Consider the following 19,531-nt stretch of genomic DNA (forward strand, 5'->3'; position numbering starts at 1 on the left):
CCCCCGGGAACACAGGCCTGCACACCCCCCCACCCCCGCCTGCACCTCGGCCAGGCTGACAGAGATGATGAAGACGGGCGGAGGCAGGCAGTTCGCTCTCTCCAAGTACGTTCTTCGGACCGGTTCAGGAAGCATCCACTTTGAGACGATCCTGTGGACCTTTTTGCTCTTGGGAGGGTAGTTACTGTCCCCGCCCTCTCCCATCTTCTCTCCCTCTAGCTCCTCTCTTCTCTCTCTCTCCATACTGAGATTCATGCTCTCCAACTCCAGATCAGGAGCAGCAGCCATAGTCCTGGGTCCTCCCTCTGCAAGAGACAGGAATGTCTGAGAAACACGGTGACCCTCTCATCTCCCGGCTGTGGCCCTTTCTTGGGCTCCAACTGCTGCCTTCCCAGACCTTTCCTGTGTTGGTGGGAGGCAGCTACAATGATCAACATGGTCTGAACCTCCCACATAGCCCAAAATAAAGTTTTCACTGTTTTTTATTAAAAACGTGGACTCTAATACTTGTGCATTAGGCATGTAATAAATTGTGTGTTCTTTTCCCTGTAAGTTAATTAAAATTTAAAAATAAAAAAGTTAAGTATGGCCGGGGATTTAGCTCAGTGGTTCTGCTGCCTGCTTCTCAAGCACAAAGTCCTGAGTTTGATCCCCGGTACCGAAAAAAAGTTAAGTATGGTGGCTCACATCTATGATCTCAACTACTTGGGAGACTGAAGTAGGAGGATCTCAAGCTCGAGGTCAGCCCAGGTAATTTAGCAAGACACTATCTCCAAAAATAAAAAGGGCTGGGGATACAGCTCAGTGGTAGCGCACTTGGGTAACATGAATGAGATGCTGGACTCAATCACCAATATTTTTTTGTAATATGTTAATTAAAAATAAAAAGCATGAACCAGCCAGGCAAGGTGACACGGGTCTGTAATCCCAGCACTTAGGGAGGCTGAGGCAGGAGGATCACAAGTTCAAGGCCAGTCTGAGTTACATAGGGAGACCTTGTGCCAAAAAAGAACCCAGCATGAACCATAGAGCTAGGTGTCATACATCAGCTGTAAGATAACCTTAGGTAAATCACTTCATTTTTCTAAGCCTCAAGTCACATTTTCTTTAAATCATGGTAAAACACATATAACAAAATTTACCATTTTTAAACATTCAAAGTATACAATCCGGTAGCACTGAGCACATTTACAATGTTGTGTAACCATTACCACTATCTAATTCCAAAAGTATTTCATCATCCCATCCGACACCCCCAACCCATTAAGCAGCCCCTGGCAACCACCCACTAATCGGCTTCCTGTCTCTATGGATTTACCTGAATATCTTACATAAATGGAATCCTAGAATGTGTACCCCTTTGGGTCTGATTTCTCTCACTTAGCAATGATGTTGTCAAGGTGTATCTATGTTGTACCCTGAACCAGAATCCCCTTCCTTTACACGCATAATATAGCACTGTGCAGATACACAATATTTAGTGTAGCCGTGCAACTACTGATAGGCACTGGGCTGTTTCCACCTTTGCACTATTGTGAATCCTTGTCCAAGTTTCTATTTAAGTACCTGTTTTCAATTCTTGCAGACATTCAACTGTCGGTGGCGCTGCTGGGTCCTATGGTAAGCCCTACACTCCTGGGAAACCCTTAGATACCAGTTTAAAGGGGAGGTGCCAGCAGTTACCTCACAGCATCGTTGAGATTATTTGAGATAATGCAAGCAAAACTCCTGGGTCAGTAGCTGGCACATAGCAAAACACTCTGTAATTAGTTGTTACTGGCAATGGGCAGGTGGTAGTTGTGTAGACGGAGGGATGGACACATGAAAGAGACAGAACTGAGCCCGAGGCCTGCTTTCAGAGGCAGTTTACGGGGAACCAGATCAAGTTCAATTTATTTCCAAGTGAATCTCAACAGGCAAGTTGCAATAAGTTATATCAGTAGATTCAGGAAGGAAGAGAATTCTTTGTCTGCAGCAATTTTTCTTTTCTTTTCTTTTTTCTTTTTTTTTTCTTTTCGGTTTTTTGAAACAGAGTCTCACCCTAATTCAGGCTGGTCTGCAACTCATTGTGCAACCCAAGCTGGACTCAAACTCACAGCGATCCTCCTGCCTCAGCCTCGAAACTGTTGTCTGCAGCAATTTTTCTACAAATAAAAGCTTCTCCCTTCCTCTGAATCTACTCTCTTCTTAGTAGCCCACACCCCAGGGTCAGACATAAAGTCTGTAAACATACTGGCTGTTTTACTCCTTAAATATTGATCATTATTTCTAATTGTACCACTTCTAATTGACAAAGCTACAGTGTGGATTTAAGATCAGCAGACTTTAACTACAAATATTAAAGCATTGAAAAAATAAGTTCAGCCAGGCATGGTGGCACATGCCTGTAATCCCAGCACTTGGGAGGCTGAGGCAAGAGGATCGCTGTGAGTTCGAGACCAGCCTGGGCTACATAGTGAGTTCCAGGTCAGTCTCAACTACATAGTGAGACCTGTCTCAAAAAAAAAGAAAAGAAAAAATAAGTTCAGCCAGCCATAATGGTGCATGCTTGTATTTCCAACACTGTGGGAGGCTGAGGCAGGAGGATTACGAGTTCAAATTCAGCTAGGGCAACTTAGGGAGACCCTGTCTCTAAATTGAAAAAAAAAAGAGAGAGAGAGAGTGGGAAATATAATGATTAGCAGCATATAAATAAACCCCACTGTAAATTTAAACACCATATATGATCATTTTATAAGGAAATAAACTTCCACATTAACAATATAATATTACATTTATTAAAGTAGCTAGAAAAATATGAATTACATTTTGTGCTAGGTTTTCTCTTCAGATTTCAAGGGCTGGGGACGTAGCTCAGTGGAGAACACAGCCTGGCATGCACAAGGTTCTAGCTTTAATCCCCGGGGCCCCCAAAGAAAGTAGACTTCAAAACTTCCAGAAATGTACTATTTCAAGCTCATCATTTTAGGTACACAAATGCCTAAGCATATTCCTTGTGCTGAGGAGGCATCTGACCGGTGTGGACAGGTCAGGTCTCACTGGGTGTCTGCCTTCTTCCTTGGCAGGCACAATGCAGAGATCTGATCCATAATTCCAGTGACTGGAGACTGCAGCGACAGCTGAGCCCACTGGTAGTGATTTGCTGCGTTTCATTTTTACTTCTCATTAGTCCCTGTCATGCTCCAGTGCTCCCGCCTGTCTGTCTCCCCTGTTCCGAACACGGGGGCCTCTCTTGGGTTCGTCTTATCTCCAACACCTGGGCCTGTGACGCTCACAGGAGCTCCATCGGTCGCTGACACTCCCATCCCGCCCAATGCTGTTTATCCTCTGTCCCACGCCTGCATTTCTGAGTGCAGCTAACCACCCTGGAAATATTACCAGTCACATCGGCCACAGTGCCGAAGGCTGAGAATATCCCACGCTTGTGGGCTATGTGGGCTACGTGTGGGGTGCAAATTGAAGTCACCTTCTGGAAGGCAACAAGCAGCTTCTATAAAACCCAAAATGCACAAGCACAAGGTCCCAAGTTCGATCCCTGGTAACAAAAAAAAAAAAAAAACGAACAAAAAACCAAAATGCATATACCTTTCAAGAGAACATCTTACCTCTAGAATTCTATCCAGCACAATATATCTGAGCAAGTACGCAAAGCTATTTTCCAAGGATATTGAGGGCAGAACTCGTCATAGTTGAAAAATTGTAAACAACCTTGTGTTACTTTTCTTGTTGCTGAGACAAAATACCTGACACCTAAAGTTAGAAGGGGAAAGGTTTATTTAGCTCACTTTATAGAGGTTTCAGTCCATAATCGGCTGGAACCTAAGCAGAGTGGCTCATGGCAGAGCAGCATTACAGAAGAGAAACAGTTCACATGGTAGCAAAAGCAACAAATCATTCGCAGTGTCTTTCTGCCCTTTTTATCTTATCCAGAGCCCTTAGGGTGGGTAGTACTCACGCCCTTAATCCTAGTATCCTCAGCCCTGTCCCAATCATCACACACCCTAGATCTAGCCACCTCTGAAAAAGCATGAGGCTTTGGGGCCTCTAAACACAAGCCATAACAAACCTAATGGACTTCAAAAGCGTTGTCACATTTTCTGACAGTTCTGAGTCTTCGGTAGTTCTTCCTCATGCTGCGCAGAGACCTACTCACCAGGGCATCTGTTCCTGGGTCCAGGGTTTCCCTCACGAGAGCCTCACACAGCAAGTCTAACCCAGGGCCATTAACCCTGTCTTTGCTTGGGTGTGGCCTGCATGTTAACTCCAATGGCTCTCTGGGTCAGAGTTGGGATACAGTGTCAGGAAGTACTAGAATTTTGGGAGAGCAGGACTCTCAAGACAAAACAAGTGGCAATTGTCACAACACATTCTAGTCGCTCTGAGATATAGAAGCACCCACAGCTAACCAATTAATCCTCGACAACTCTCCAGTTTTTTACATGGTCTCTCTCTGTCACAGTAGCACGCGTTAAGGTTATTTACTGCCAGACTGTGCTTTCTTACTAGGCAAAGATCAGACAGGTTTCTTGAGCTTTTTAAAATGTTGGCATGAGGTTATGCCACACCTCCTACCTCTTATCTGTAGTTAACCTCTCTTCGTTGCACACATATGCAGATCAAAACCAGGTGGCACTGCTGTGAATGTTCTCACTGTACGAATAGGGAATAGGGGTGGATTGTTAGGATGCTTCTTGCATTCTGGTTAAAAATGGCAGAAGTTCCTCTCGTACATCAAGAACCAAAACCTTTCCTTCATGGCTGGCAAGCGTTCTTAAGAAACATGCAAAGAGCTTTCCGACTTCCCACCTTGCCTGGTATAAGCATTGCATGTGCTATGAGTCACTGAGCCAGTGTGTTGGACTAAAACTAGAAGGACAGGACTGTACTTGTTTGCCCAAAATAGTTGTTTTAAAAAAAAAAAAAAAACAGTAGCCAAAGAGATTCATGTTCACGCCCCTGTAATCTCAGCAGTTGGGAGGCTGAGGCAAGAGGCTCACAAAGCAAGACCCTGTCAGAGACAGAGAGAGATTCACATAGGAGACCCTCGACATTAGCAAGAGATATTTTTCCAAAGACCTTTCAGACACCCCTATTCACTACATATCACATAATGTCTTCCAAAATTATATTGTACACTATAGCCAGAAATTTGTTTTAAAGTTTGTGAGGTTTTACATTTATTAAAGGTAGGAAAAGAAACATGCTTTGCAGAGCCAGTTTGGGCCAATTAAAAGTAGGAAAAGAATACACTCTTCAGGGTAACAGCAGACTACAATGAAAGGGAGAATACAGTGGCTTAGCCAGACATTTTTAAATGATTCCATTTCAGTCCCTAAATGATTCTGTGAGTGTAGAAGTAAAGTTATTCATAAAATTGATTGAGAAATTTTAACGATACTATTTAGCACTTAAAGTCTCAAAGAAGAAAAGAAAAAAATTAGTTGTGTTTCTTGTCGCTATTGTTAAGTTCCATCTCTCTACTGACGGACACACTGCACTGGCAGACACACTCAGCAAAACAACGTCCCAAAGTCCTCTGTGTGCCTTGCGCTAGGAGAAAGTGTGGCACCCGGCATCCAGACGAGCTGTAGGTGTGACAAAGGCTGTAACTGCGCACAGTCACAGCCCTGGGGCTGCCCTCACCTGCTCCATGGTGGGGTATTGGTATAGTTCTTGCTGCCTGGTCTCTCTAGGGCCTTTGCACTATGTTCCCCAGGCTGTGTGTGTGTGTGTGTGTGTGTGTGTGTGTGTGTGTAGCTGGGATTGAACTCGGGTCTTTGCACTTGCGAGGCAGGTGGCAGAACCACTGAGCTAAATCCCCGGCCCTGCATTTTATTTTTTTTATCTTTAATTTTGAGATAGGGCCTCACTAAGTTGACTTTGTTGTACTTCCCGGTATAAGTCTTCACTCTCTCTGGTACCAAGACTTCTACCTCTTTTCTCCCCGCACCCTTTCAGTTCGGGAAATTGAACTCAGGACCCGCTGAGCTACATCCCTGGAGAGACTTCAACTTCTAAGCCAGCAAAGCGTAAAGTCATGGGAACAGGAAGCCACAGTTTTGCTAGGAGAGCACTAAGGTAATGGTCACTGGTACCATTCCCAATTCCACCCGTGAATCCTGGCTATGGGAGACACAGTACCCTACAGTGGACGCCGATTCAAAGCATACACAGCCTTCGGGAGAACCTTGCCCCAGCCCTGCAAGCTATTGCCAACTAGCTGGCACTGTAACTGTGTCTTCAAAAGACCATGCCGCCTTTCTATCAATCCAGCCACTTCTGGATGGTGAGGAAATGAGGATCAGTGAATTCCACAAATATGAGGGCATTGCCTTGCTTCTCTGGCCATGAAATCTGTCTCTCAGTCAGAGACAATGCTGTGTGGAGTTTCATGATGGCAGATAAGGCACTCGGTGAGTCCACGGAGGGGAGTTTTGGCAGAAGCATTACATGCAGGGAAGGCAAATCCATATCCAGAATAAGTGTCTAGGCCAGTGAGAGTATCTTTAGGTCTCATTAAACTACAGAGCCAACTCCAGGAAAGCCATTAAAGAATTTCATCTTTACAATTCTGTTTCTCTAGAGCCACTCCTGGTACCAAAATCTGTATCATTCAACACTCACTAGAGAAACAGATTTAATGCAAGATACATAAATATATAAGAGGTTTCACAAGGTAGGCTTACAATGGCCGCCCACAGAGTGTGGAAGAGTACAAAAAAGCTGTCTGTGTGCTGGAGATAGGAAGGATCCAGTTGAAAGTGGAAGGGCTAGAGCTCCCTGTGGAGCCCCATGTGAGTCCCAGGAGGCCAAAGGCCGTGCAATAGAAGGCTAACAGATCTGTGCTGGAAGACTGCAGGACTTGAGCTGAAAGCCAGGAGACAGCATCTAAGGTGGAGGTGAAGACTGGAGCTCTTCCAAAAAAACAGAAAGTGTAGCCGGGCTTGGCGGCGCACGCCTGTAATCCCAGCACTCCTGTAATCCCAGCACTTGGGAGGCTGAGGCAGGAGGATCGCTGTGTGAGTTCAAGACCAGCCTGGGCTACATAGTGAGTAGTTCCAGGTCAGTCTCAACTGCATAATGAGACCCCGTCTCAAAAAACAAAAACAACAACAACAACAACAACAAATGTGCCTTCCTTCTTCATTTCCCTTTTATTCCACTCAACCTGCAAGCTAACTAACCCAGGGTAGGTTTCTGACTTCCGTAAATCCCTTCAGCCACACCCAGAACTATGCTAATCCAATAAATACACAGTCACTCGACTCTCACAGAGGGTGAGAATTGAGCGCCGCCTGCCACCCCAAAGCTCCTGTTTGTTCCATCATCACCCTTGTGATTTCTGAGCACCAAGTGTTTTGGAAGTGACCGTCTTCATCTTACTTATTTGCATCCCCTCCCCCTCCCTACCCTTGTATTCCTCTTCTTCTGGCTGCCCAGACAGACCCCCACCAAACCCCAGGAATTCGCAAATGTCAGCTGTAGAAGAACTGGCAGATCACCACTCCTGGGGGGATGCGGCTGGGACTCCCCACCATCCCCACCGCTACCACAGGAAGTCCGGGACAGGAGAAAGATTTGCCTGTCTAGGACCTGGAGGTAGGACCTGGAGGGCTAAATCAGGCTTACCTTCCCTTCTTCACGGGGCCGAAGTGGGCACTGGCAGGGCCAGCATACTTAGACACTTCCTCTTTGGTGTGTCAGAGCTTGTGCTGTTTCCAAGCTACATTCAAACAAGTAGGTTTTTACTGTCTGCATTGTTGTTGTTGTTTTTATACATCTGGCCCCACCCATTCATCAGTACCAAGCAGGCCCCTTCCCAGGGTGAGTCCAGCCTTGGTGCGGCCAAGAAGCCCAGGAGGCCAGGCAGCCGTCTGAGCAGGGTATGCAGGGTGTACCCAATGTCTGCCTGGTGACTGGCTGGTGGGGAGGCGTTTGGTGGTGTTACTAGGCAACCAGGGTAAATGGAGAGGCCATGGATTGGGCATCCAGGCCACAGAGATTAACAGCCTCCCTCATCACACTGCAAACTGTTATTACGCCCAATTCCAGGGGCCCGGCAGTTTCTCTGTGGTTATGGCTTGAAAGGACGCTTTTTTAGCTACAGAAATTAAAAACTGGCTTTTCAGTATCATGGGCTTGTGATTGTGGCTGTTTTCTTTTGGCTCCGTCTCTGAGGACACATTTGGAATAAATAGACAAGAGATTTAAAAATGAGAGTGCCTTTACAAACCCTCATGTCTGAAGGTCTTTCTTTTCCCTGAAGCGAAGTGCACTTGACCTCCATGGTGAGAGAAGCAACTAAGATAGGGTGGCTTGAGCTTCCTGAGGCCTCTCCTTGGCTCACCCCGTGTTGAAAGGCCCTGCCTCGGCCTCCCCAACAGCTCTGCCTGCTGCGGTTCAGGGACGGGGGCGCCTGGAACTTCGGTCACTGCAGAACATCTTCTTTGTGTCCCTCCCATCCAAAGACCATCATAATGCCTCGCCCTTCCCAGTCTACAGAGCCATTTCCACTTATTGTTTCAGTGGATCCTCCTGTCCACTCCATGAAAAAGATATCATAATTATGCCCCTTTTTTTTCAGATGAACAACTAAGGTGAAAATAGGCCCCCATGACTGCATATCCACAGGTGAAGCAAAAAGGCAACTCTAGTCATCTGGGGCCAGATCCTGGCCTCTCCACTGTGCCACGCTGACTCCTCGCTGAACTGTTTAACACATTACAAGCACACGGGAACCCTGTTATAATACCAGTAACAATACCCGCTGGTACGGAAGTCCCCAGGATTTCAGCCTGTGTCTTGTACTATTTCAGCACGTTATCAACCCCCCTGAGTGTGACTGAGCTCTCAAGGCTGCCTCATACACACTAAAAAATACAGTCTGGAAGAAGTCCCCACATCAGGCCTACTACATAAGTGAGTCAAAAGACCTAGCACACCAGAGCACGGCTAAAAAAGTACCGTGATGCTGAGCTGTTTCCTCCCTAATTCAAGAAGTCAGTTCTGTTTGATAACATCATTCCAGGCTCTTAAGAAGACAAAAGCAAGCCAGATGTGGTGGTGTACACCTGACAGCCCAGCACAGGGAAGCTGAGACAGGAAGATCGCCATTAAGTTTGAGGCCAGCCTGGGCTACACAGTGAGTTCAAGCCCAACCTGGAAAACAAAGCAAGACCCTGTCTCAAAAAACAAACCAAAACCTCCCACAAACCCAAAACAAAACAAAACAAAAAATGTGTGAGAGAGGCTAGGGATATACAGTGTTTGCTTAGCCCTAGGTTTGATCCCTAGCATGGCCAAAAATTAAAATAAAATTAAGTGGGCCAGAAGGGACATAGCATTTTCAAGATTCTTCTGCAGACTCATGAACACAATATGTGAAGGCTTCTGGCGCACAGCACACATAAGCACCAGCGGCCACGCGTACCCCGGTGGGGCGAGGTGACGGGTGACGGGCTACAGGCTCGGCCACAAGCAAGCAGGGGCAAGACTGGAGCAGGAGCAGGGCCTTTCTGACTGCTGTAATATGTCAGTGCTCTTTCTCTTACTCCAAGTTTCCTCTTCTCTTCCTTTTTGCCTTCTTCACTTCATAGCTCATTCAGCAAATTCTTACTGAGCCCCTTTTCTGTGCCACACTTGATGGTAGATCAGGTGGAGGAGCAAACACATTCCTAACTCTTTTGGAGCTAGTGGAAAAGACAGACGATAAATAAGCTCAATGTTTTTGCATATGGTGAGTGCTGGGAATTAATAAATAGGAAAATGTGCTAGAGCAGAGGGCAGGGGAGACTTCCTGGGGCTATTTGTTTGAAGGAGGTGGCCTTGCATATGTGTGTTGGAGGAGGGCGAGAAAGGACCAGGGAGGAGAAGAACAAGAGCAAAGACATTGAGGCAGGAAAGAGATTGATATGTTTCAGGAATAGAGTTGGTGGGAGAGAGTGGTAGAAGCAGAATTTTATAAAAGAGGCAGGAGCTGGGCCAGGGATTTAGCTCAGTGACACCTCACCTGCCTTGCAAGCGAAGCACAAGGTCCTGAGTTTGATCCCCACTACTGCAAAAAAAAAAAGAAAGAAAGAAAGAAAAGCAGGAATTGTGGAAACTCTCAGGATGGAACGCAGGACCTGTGCATGCCAGGCAAGTACTCTGCTGCTGGGCTACATTCCCAACTGTTACTGAAGGCTGTTGAGCAGAATGTATATACTCTGATTAACCAATTTGTTTGTTTGGAGGGCAGGCAAGAGTGAAAACAGAGGTAGAGATTACTTAGGGAGGCTATTTCAGATGACATATCTGTAATTTACTCTGTGGAGAGATGTGTGCTATGGCCTGTGTCTAGATGTCCCCCCAAAGCCTCATGCTGTCATAGGTGGGGCTTTTTCAGAGGTGGCTAGATCTAGAGTGTGGGATGCTGGGGTGGAGGGTGTGTGATTACTAAATCAGTCCGCTGAGTAGTTTGGCCCCACCCGAATCCCAGTAACCTGGATAAAATATAAAAAGAGCAGAAAGAAGTTGCTAAGGTCTCTTGCTTGCCTTGCTGCCTTCGGCCTGCCATGAACTGTTTCTCCTCTGTGATGCCCCTCTGCCAGGCCACCCTGCCTTGGAGCCAGCCAATTATGGGTTGAAACTTCTATAAACTCTGAGCCAAATAAACCTTTCCCCCTTTAACTTTGGGTGTCCAACATTTTGTCTCAGCAAGGAGAGAAAAATAACTGAGACAATAAGAAAGTGATCAATGTTAGTGGGAAGGGCAAGCGTGGAAGCAGATGCCTGGGGCTCAAGAGGTTCCCTTGAGCCCAGCAGTTGGAGACCAGCCTGGGCAGCATAGAGAGACCCAATCTCAATGATTAAGGGAAGGTACAATGGGATGAGATGTCGTTGTGTCCACTGGTTCTGCAGTGTTGACAACTATTGCCATGTATTAAGCATTGCTTCTGCCATGCAGTGTGCGTCAAAACTAGTCATGAGGCTGGCCTGGGATTAGAGAGAAAGGAACCAAACCCCGTGTCTCAGTGAGAAGCGTGGCAAATAACATGATCTGTCTTTAGTCCGCCACACTAGGCTTCTGAAAACCAAATGCCCGTAACCACCCTGGTGATGCTGACCCGCTTTTTAACCTAAATCATAGTATCTCTGTTGGGATAATTTATAGGTTTTTCTTCTCTGAATGAGGGCACTGGAGAACAGGTAGTGTTTCTCCCTCCCATGTGTTTCTAGAGCCAAAAACATACAAAGCACCCAGCAAATGTGGGTCCGATGGATGCACACGTCACATAAGTATTCATGGTTATCAAAACTCGCTATGCAGGTCTCTGGGCGCGGGAAAATGAATTTCCACCGGGCCGGGCGGCCTCTTCTCCCACCTTGTCGCCCGGGATCCTGCTCAGCCTCCCGCCCCTCCGGGTTCCACTCGAATCGAGTCACACTAGCGGAGGCGAAGGAGCTCGGGTCGCCTCCATGTCTGAGGCTTATTACCGGGTGGAGTCGGGCGCGCTGGGACTTGAGGAGAACTTTCTCTCCTTGGACGACATTTTGATGTCCCACGAGAAGAGCGTGGCAAATAACATGATCTGTCTTTAGTCCGCCACACTAGGCTTCTGAAAACCAAATGCCCGTAACCACCCTGGTGATGCTGACCCGCTTTTTAACCTAAATCATAGTATCTCTGTTGGGATAATTTATAGGTTTTTCTTCTCTGAATGAGGGCACTGGAGAACAGGTAGTGTTTCTCCCTCCCATGTGTTTCTAGAGCCAAAAACATACAAAGCACCCAGCAAATGTGGGTCCGATGGATGCACACGTCACATAAGTATTCATGGTTATCAAAACTCGCTATGCATAAGACTCCCCTTGGAGAGCTGTTAAAAATGCACGTAGATTCCTGGGCAAGACCTGAGTCCAGATCCTCTGATTCCAAATCTCAAAGGCCGAGTTTTAGTCTTGGACGCCCATTAAAAAATCTCAGTGCCCAGGCCCTAGGTGAAACTGGACAACCAGGATGATCACATGATTCTAATGTGAGGCCAGGGTTCAGAACCACAGCCCTAGGAGCAGAACCAGTCTAACCTCCCCAGAGGGTTCTGTGGCAGTGTAACCAAATGTCCTCAGTTTGCCCAGGAGTGTCCCGATATCTAGGACCAAAAGTCCCACATCTCAAGAAATCCCTGGTTTGTTGTTGTTGTTTTGTTTTGCTTTTTTATAAACTGAGACAGTTGATCGCTTCAGTGCAGATGAACTTTTGTGGAAAAATATCTCCACATTTCTAAGGAAAGCAATGACTTTTGTTTGTTTGTTTTGTTTTTGTTTTTTGAGACAGGGCCTTGCTATATATTCAAGGTTGGCCTTGGACTCACTGTGTAGCCCAGGCTAGCCTCAAACTCATGGCAATCCTCCTGCCTCAGCCTCCAGAGTGCTTGAGTTACAGATATGTACCACCATTCCTGTCCAAACAAGTATTTTTAAATAAAATAAATACCACGAGTCTGTAGTACAGTGCGACCTCCTTCGGTTTATCTCACAATTAATCTCTTTTGCGTCTTTGCTCTCAGGAACAGAGCATTCTCCAACTGTCCTTCTGGTATGATTGACTTTTTATAAAGGAGAGAGAAATGAAAGCAAAGTTGCAAAAAAGGATTTAAAAGAATCCAGAGGATCAGATTTGTTTTAAGGAACAGTATCTATGGAAGCCTTCAAATGGATCCTTCCAGCAGCTTCCTTCAAAGTTACCATTTCTACAATGATTGGCATATTCTACCCGCCCTGCCTAGGCACAGACGGAGATAGGTGTGATTCCTGAAAGTCCATCTACAACTCCAGCTCACACGCTTACCTCAGAAAGCAAATGGGACTTCGAGTCAGCAAGCAGAATACCCTTGAATCTGCCAGGCACAGAGGCATGTGCCTATGAGCCCAGCTGTGGGGAGGCTGGGACAGGAAGATCACAAGTTTAAGGCCGGCCTGGGAAACTTGGCAAGACCCTGTCTCAAAATAGAAACCAAACAAGGATGGAGATCTGGCTCAGTGGTAGAGCACTTGCTTAGCATGTGTGAGCCCCCGGATTCAACCCTCGGTACTACTCTCCAAAAATAAAATAAAAATGCCTTGTGTTAACTCTTGTAAGTTACATAAATTTAAATTATTCGCAAATTTCAGTACTTAAATGAGGAGCAGCAGATTAGCTGTGTGACCCAGCATACAGCTGAGGATAAAGTTCCAATATAGCAGGACACAGGACAGCTTGAAAGGCTGTTTATGAACAAACCATGAGGATGTCCCAAAAACGAAGGCTCATTTCCTCAGACAGGAGGGCACCCCACTGGTCCTGAACACCTCGCCTCCCCTCATCAGCGTTTCTCAGATCCCCCGTGCATCAAACACCTTCCAAAACGCAGTATAACATCTGGGTTCCTTACCAGGCCCACAAGGGTCTCACAACTTGAGCCCTGCCTACTTATCCACCTGCATTGTTTGCATTTTCCCCAAACACCCTACGCTCCAGCCACACTGAGCCCTGAACAGTCCCTTTCCCACTGTCCACTAAGACCTTTCAGGAGTTCCTCCCTTTATCAGAATATTTTCTCTTCCCAATCTGCTCTCTTGGAGAAGACTTTTTTTTTTTTTTTTTTTTTTGAGAGACAGGGTCTCAATGTGTAGTTGAGACTGACCTGGAACTCACTATGTAGCCCAGGCTGGTCTGGAACTCACAGCGATCCTCCTGCCTCAGCCTCCAGAGTGCTGGGATTACAGGCGTGCACCACCATGCCCAGCTCTTGGAGAAGTCCTAACACCCCTCTGACTTTGCACCTCCTCTGCAAAGCCTTTCTGAGCATCTGTCATGTGTGCCTGGTCTTGGCTGGGCACTGAGGACATAGCAAGGAACAAAGTGGCCATGGTAGAATCAAATGCCCCACTTGGGGCCCTCAACAGCCTCTGCTCTTGTCCACCTCTGTCTCTCTGTTTTATTTTTATTTTTATTTATTTTTTTTTTTTTTTGGTGGTACCAGGGATCGAACTCAGGCCTTTGTGCTTGCAAGGCAGGTAGTGGAACCACTGAGCCAAATCATCAGCCAGCCTCTGCTCTTGTCTAGGGATCTGCTCTGGATTATAACTGTCTTCTCCACAAGGCTACGAGCATCCTAAGCATAGAAGTTCTCTTTTACTCATCTTTGAATCCCTAATAATAAATACGTCAATAAACATTTGTCAGCTTTATTTACACACGAAAGATTCTCCGCACGTTTTCATACCAAGGCCGTACAAGGTGTTGCTGACAGAATCGCGAACAACACACATCCTCCCTGCCCTCTTGGGACTTGCATTCTCTGAGACAAACAGGGCACCTGACTGCACACAGCATATAGGAACGAGTGAATGGATTCGCGAAGCCAGGAAGGAGCATGCACCTCCCTTTCTGGATGAAGGGGCCCAGACCTGGAGGTGCACACGACGGGAAAGGTAGGGGACTAGATAGTTGGGGGATGATGGTGCCCGCTCTTTGGTCCTTCTGAGTACAGAGAAATGTGAAAGGATGTAAGGAATTGCAAAGAGCATAGAGTTTAGAGTCTGATGTACAAGTTTTTCATTCTAGATCTATTACTTATTAGCCATATAACCTTAGGTAAATCTGTTCATCTGTTTACACTTCATTTCTTCATCTTCAAAGTGGGACTGGCACCATTACAGGATTATGACTTACTGAGACAATGCACTTAAACACCTTCTCCCTGAGGCCAGGCTGAGTTGGGTAGGCACTGGGATCTCCTATCACTTGCTGTCTGTGAGTGGGCAGATTCAGAAACACAGGCAGAGGGTCTTCACCCAGCCCAGCTAGGCAGCAGCATTTCCAGGCCTCTTGGCCCCCCTCTCCGTTCACAGCCTCTGCCCACCGCTGGGCTCTGTGTTTACAGGTCTGCCAAGGTGCTTTCAAGGGAGGTGCCAGGTAGGGAGGGGCGTGGCAGGAAGGGGCGCAAAGAAAAAGGAGGGAACCCTGTTTATCCAGGCCCCAGCAATGAACCTGGTGCTTTTTTCCTGGTGATTTTTTCCATCGTCTTCATAAAAACATTTTATAGATGAGGAAACAGGCTCCAGAAATAAAAAGAAGACATGAAACATGAACCCAAGACTCTCTGTGACTCCAAGATAATTTCCCACCATGCTGTCTACTGCCAGCTCATAGATCATTAAATGTTTGTGGATAAATTTCAGTGTTTTGTTTTGGTTTTTTTTTTTATTCCCAGGAACAGAAATTGTGCCATCTGCCCTCTCCCCAGCCCCAGAGAAGCCTCAAACGACAAACAAATGCGCACTATCAATGAATAAGTGAAATCCCTCAGAGGCCCACACCAGGAAGGAGGAAATAAATAAGCGTGGGGGAGTCTCCTTGATGGAAAAACTCGAGGCTGTCGCCCCAGCTGTGGTCTGCAGTGCCCAGTACCGGCTTCGTTGTAGGGACACAAAACTAGGGTTACAAGTGGGGGCGAAGCTCAGTGATAGACCGGTCACCCCGTGAAGCCCTAAGTTCCATCCACCCCCCCATCCCCTACACCCACAAACTGGGGACTCGGGGTTGCCAGGGAGAATGTGATGGACCGAGAGAAAGCAAGCGATTGAATGGGGCAGAGACGGAGAACATTTCCCCATTTCCCTGAAAGCATCTCTGACTCCTGGCCCAACAAGCCGTGAAGTTTTAAAGTGGAAGTCGCAGGGCCCGCAGCAGCCACCCCACGTCACCCCGGAAGGAAGGGGAACGGAGGTTCCCGAGGGAGCACCTCGCCTCCCCGCCTCCAGGCTTGCGGCGCCTGCCCGGGCTTCAGTGCCCGGAGCTCCCCGCCGCCTCCCCGCTCTCCTGACTCCGGCCTCGGTTCGCCCGCCCCCAGTCGCACCTTACCTCGAAGGTCGAGGCAGAGGCGTCCCAGGCAGGTCCAACGAACTTTCACCAGGCCAGGCGCTTCTTCTGCCACCCCGATCTAAAATCGCCCGGAGAGGTTCCCAACCGACCCGGCCCCGGCGGAGGGAGCCCGAGGAAATCCCCTCCCTGCCTTGCGGCGGGGCCCGGCCTGCTCGCCGTCTGGCTCCGCGCTGGCCCTGGATGAATGAGTCCTTCTGCTCCGCCTGCCTGGGTCTGCGCCAGCAGCCTGGGACAGCGCCCTGCTCTCTCTCCTGGGCTGCACCCGCGCCTCCTGCGTCCAACCCTTCCGGTTTTGTTTGGGCCCCTGCTTTCCCCTCCCAGCTCTCTGGGGAAGGCCGAGAAAGGTGGTCCCTGTCCCTCCGTACTGGGTTGTGATCTGGTGTTAAGTCTGACTTTTACTGGACACCGGGCTAGATGCCTGGATGACCGGTGAGCACAGGCTTAGTCACATCCCCCTGGGCTCTGTCCACCTTAGTGATCGCGCCTCGGTCCCTGGTGAAACAGGTTTGCCAGTTTCGCATTGTTCGCCTGGTGCATTTTGAGAATGAGTTGCCTTTGCCAAGTCCTGAGAAGGGAGAGGTGGCTAACACCGGCCCTGCTCTCCTCCTCCACCGGGAAGGCAAGGCATGGCATGCAAGAGGGCCGGAGACACTTGCTCCAGATTCAGGCGGCAGGGATCCCGAAGGGCTCCCCAGTGGGAGGTTTCTGAAACAGCGCTTAGATGAACCAACAGGAGATAGAGGGATCTGGGAGGAGAAAGAAGGGGATAGAAAAAGAATTAAGATGAGTTCTGTACCTGTACCAACTCCCCACAATGAACTTGATCGTTACACACTACAAACGTACAAATAAAAATTTTCTTAAGAAAAGAACTCAGTGAGAAGCAGTGAGCCGTGAAGGACCTCATGTGCCTCACTTAGGGACTCAGACTTTATTCTACAGGCAGTGCTGAGTCACAAAGAGGTTTTGTTTTGGGGCCATTGTTGATTTTGAGACAGGATTTCACCATGCAGCCCAGGCTGGATTTCAACTCACTGTGTAGCCCAGGCTGACCTCGAACTCATGGTGATCCTCCTGCCTCAGCCTCCTGAGTGCTGGGATTGCAGCTGTGCACCATCACGTCTGGCTGTCACAGAAAGGTTTTTAACACAGGGAACAAATTCTCAGACTGCCTTTGTGTGTGCATGGGTATACATATGTGGGTGTAGGGAGTGCTAGGAATCAAATCCAGAGCTTCTCCATGAGCACTGTACCATCAAGCTACACCTTTAGCCTGACTGCATTTTGAATAGACCCCTGGGGTCAACAGCGCTGAGAGGATGGGAAGACTGAAATCAGGAAAACCAATCAGCCTCCAGAGGAGTCAAGCAGTGATAATAGATTGTGTGACCTAGCGGGGGTCGGGGAGAGAGTCAAGTGATGGGCTTAACGAGTAGGAGAAGAGTCAAGGATGAATCCCAGGTCTCCAACTTTAAGAACTAAACAGGTGGATTGTGATACTCAACACCAAAGTAGGGACATCAGGATGGAAACTAAATGGGGTCACAGAGCTTCAAGGGGACCCCTGCAAACACCCTGGGGCCCTGGAAATGGGTAACTGAGACTTTTTTTCTTTTTAGGCAGGGTCTCACTACATAGTTCAGGCTGGCCTTGAACTCATTATGAAGCCCAGGCCGGTCTCAAACTCATGGAGATCCTCCTGCCTCAGCCTCCTGAGAGCTGGGATTACAATAGTGCACCACCACAACCAGCTGAACTGAGACTTTTTGCAGGGAGCAGAGTGACCAACACCATATAGAGGTACAGAGAGATGACCAGAACCTAGTCAAAGTGGCACAGATCAACGAGGAAAAAGAACCAGGAGCACCCAAGGCATGCGAGAGTGGAGAACTAAGATCCTGTCCGGAATGATGTGTTAGCTAGACCAGCGCTGCCTAAGTGAGACCCATGATGGATGTTCCCAGGATAGAGACTGAGCTGTTGCATAAAGTGAAAATGTCTATGAAAAGAACACACACATACACCCACCTACATGCAAAGGGAAAGGAAGGAAAGCACTGTAGTTGGGCTATCGGCAACAGGAAAGTGCTAAGAGCATCAGGAGGCAAACACTAGCAATGCTCAGTTGCAGGATTGTACAGGAAGCGTGATGGTGCACACCTCCAATCGCTGCACACAGTGGGCAGCAACAGGAGAATCGTGAGTTCAAGGCCAGCCTGGGCTACATAGTGAGTTCAACGCCAGCCTGAATTACACATCGAGACCCCGTCTCAGAAAACCCAAAAAAGAGAACTGTACCACATCAGTTCTGCTATCCACATATCCCTGGCTCACACAGATCCCACTGCTATTCCTACCCTCCAACCAACTTCCTGTCTTAGGATTTCATGCTCAACAAGCGGCTTCCTAATTGTGATTTGGCTTCCTAAGCTGTGCATCTTTGGAGAGCAAAGGTATCTGCATACATCACTGTATGCCCCATTAGGGAGATCTTAGAAAGCCAAGCCTGCTTCTTTATTTATCTCTCTATCACAGCAGTCAGAACAGGATTTGGCACTGAGTTTGGATACAAAAATGTGCTTGCAAAACAGACAGAGAAAGGCTGATTGGCTCTTAAATATTTGTAAACTAATACATTTTCACTTAGGATTTGTTCTTCAGTTTCCTATAAAACTCATTAATGTGGATCAGTACTTATGAATCACCTGAGACACTGACAAATTCATGCTACTAAGCATGTAAAATTCAGAGGCCCACCCAGGTGGCGGGTGGGGGTGTGAATTCAACAAGGTCATGTCTGGAGCCAGCGAACCATCTTCTCCTCTGCAGTGGAGATGCCGCACCCACCCTGTCCACCCAAGCCACACTGAGTGATGTCCCCGGAGCTTTCCCACGTGAAATTTCTACAGATGGTTGTATGGCGTTTTCTCCCTGCCTCCAGCACCCCTTAGCTGCTCTGGCACAGATCAGAGGAGGGTGGTAGGACTGATTCAGACTCGGATGCTACAGAGAGGCAAGGGCCTTCCCAGATAACCTTCCAGCCTCTCACCACCCTTTCCCTGAGAGCTGCCCCCAACACACACCTCTTCTCAGGACTTTAGCTACCATATTTGCATTCTGTGGCCAGCACTGGTCACCACAAATGGACCAAGGAAGGAGAAAGTCTGACTCAGGCTGAGCCAATTAGTTTCCTTTTCCCACAAACTTGTCCGGATGGCAGAAAGGCCCTGTCTCTTGAGGGAGCTGAAACTCAAGTGGTAAAGCCTGGGAACTATAGAGGTCCTCACGGAGGTGCAGAGAGCGCTCACCGACCCGTCATAGCACCTGCCACGGGGTATCTATACTTATCTGCATCTGTCTCTTCCCTTGCCAAAGGACATGTCCTGAGATTATGAGTTCCTCAAGAGCCGTGGCCTTCTGTTTTATCTTTGTGTGCATGTGGTTGTGGCCGAAAGCTGACACAAAGTATGAAACAATAACTGTTTGTTGAACGTTCAATCTGGGAAGCCTAGCATGGCTGCAATCCCAAGGTCCAAGTCTCCTTGGCACCAGCAGGGATTTCGCGTGGCTTCTAGCAAGCGAGCTTCTTGTCTGAACCCTGGTCCAGGATTGTAAAACCAAGGT

At 47.7% G+C, this 19,531-nt stretch overlaps 1 protein-coding gene across 3 annotated transcripts in view; it reads right to left on the reverse strand.

Annotated features, from left to right (window-relative positions):
* Positions 1-16,144, reverse strand: part of Rhbdl2 (rhomboid like 2) — a 37,392-nt gene extending 21,248 nt beyond the window's left edge. The window contains exons 1-2 of one of the 3 annotated variants that reach the window (XM_010625852.2): positions 15,887-16,144; positions 46-305 (exon numbers count right to left, since the gene is read on the reverse strand). In XM_010625852.2, coding sequence (XP_010624154.1) covers positions 46-288 — 243 coding nt within the window. In that variant the 5' untranslated portion in view covers positions 289-305; positions 15,887-16,144. Of the gene's footprint in view, positions 1-45; positions 306-3,605; positions 3,718-7,629; positions 7,848-15,886 lie in introns of those variants that run through there. The other 2 variants (XM_010625853.3, XM_010625854.2) reach the window with 2 other exon arrangements.
* Between the last annotated feature and the right edge of the window lie 3,387 nt (positions 16,145-19,531).

This window comes from Fukomys damarensis, unplaced genomic scaffold (assembly GCF_012274545.1).
Source record: "Fukomys damarensis isolate Sample0158 unplaced genomic scaffold, DMR_v1.0_HiC HiC_scaffold_23, whole genome shotgun sequence".
In the NCBI taxonomy this organism is placed as follows: domain Eukaryota; kingdom Metazoa; phylum Chordata; class Mammalia; order Rodentia; family Bathyergidae; genus Fukomys; species Fukomys damarensis.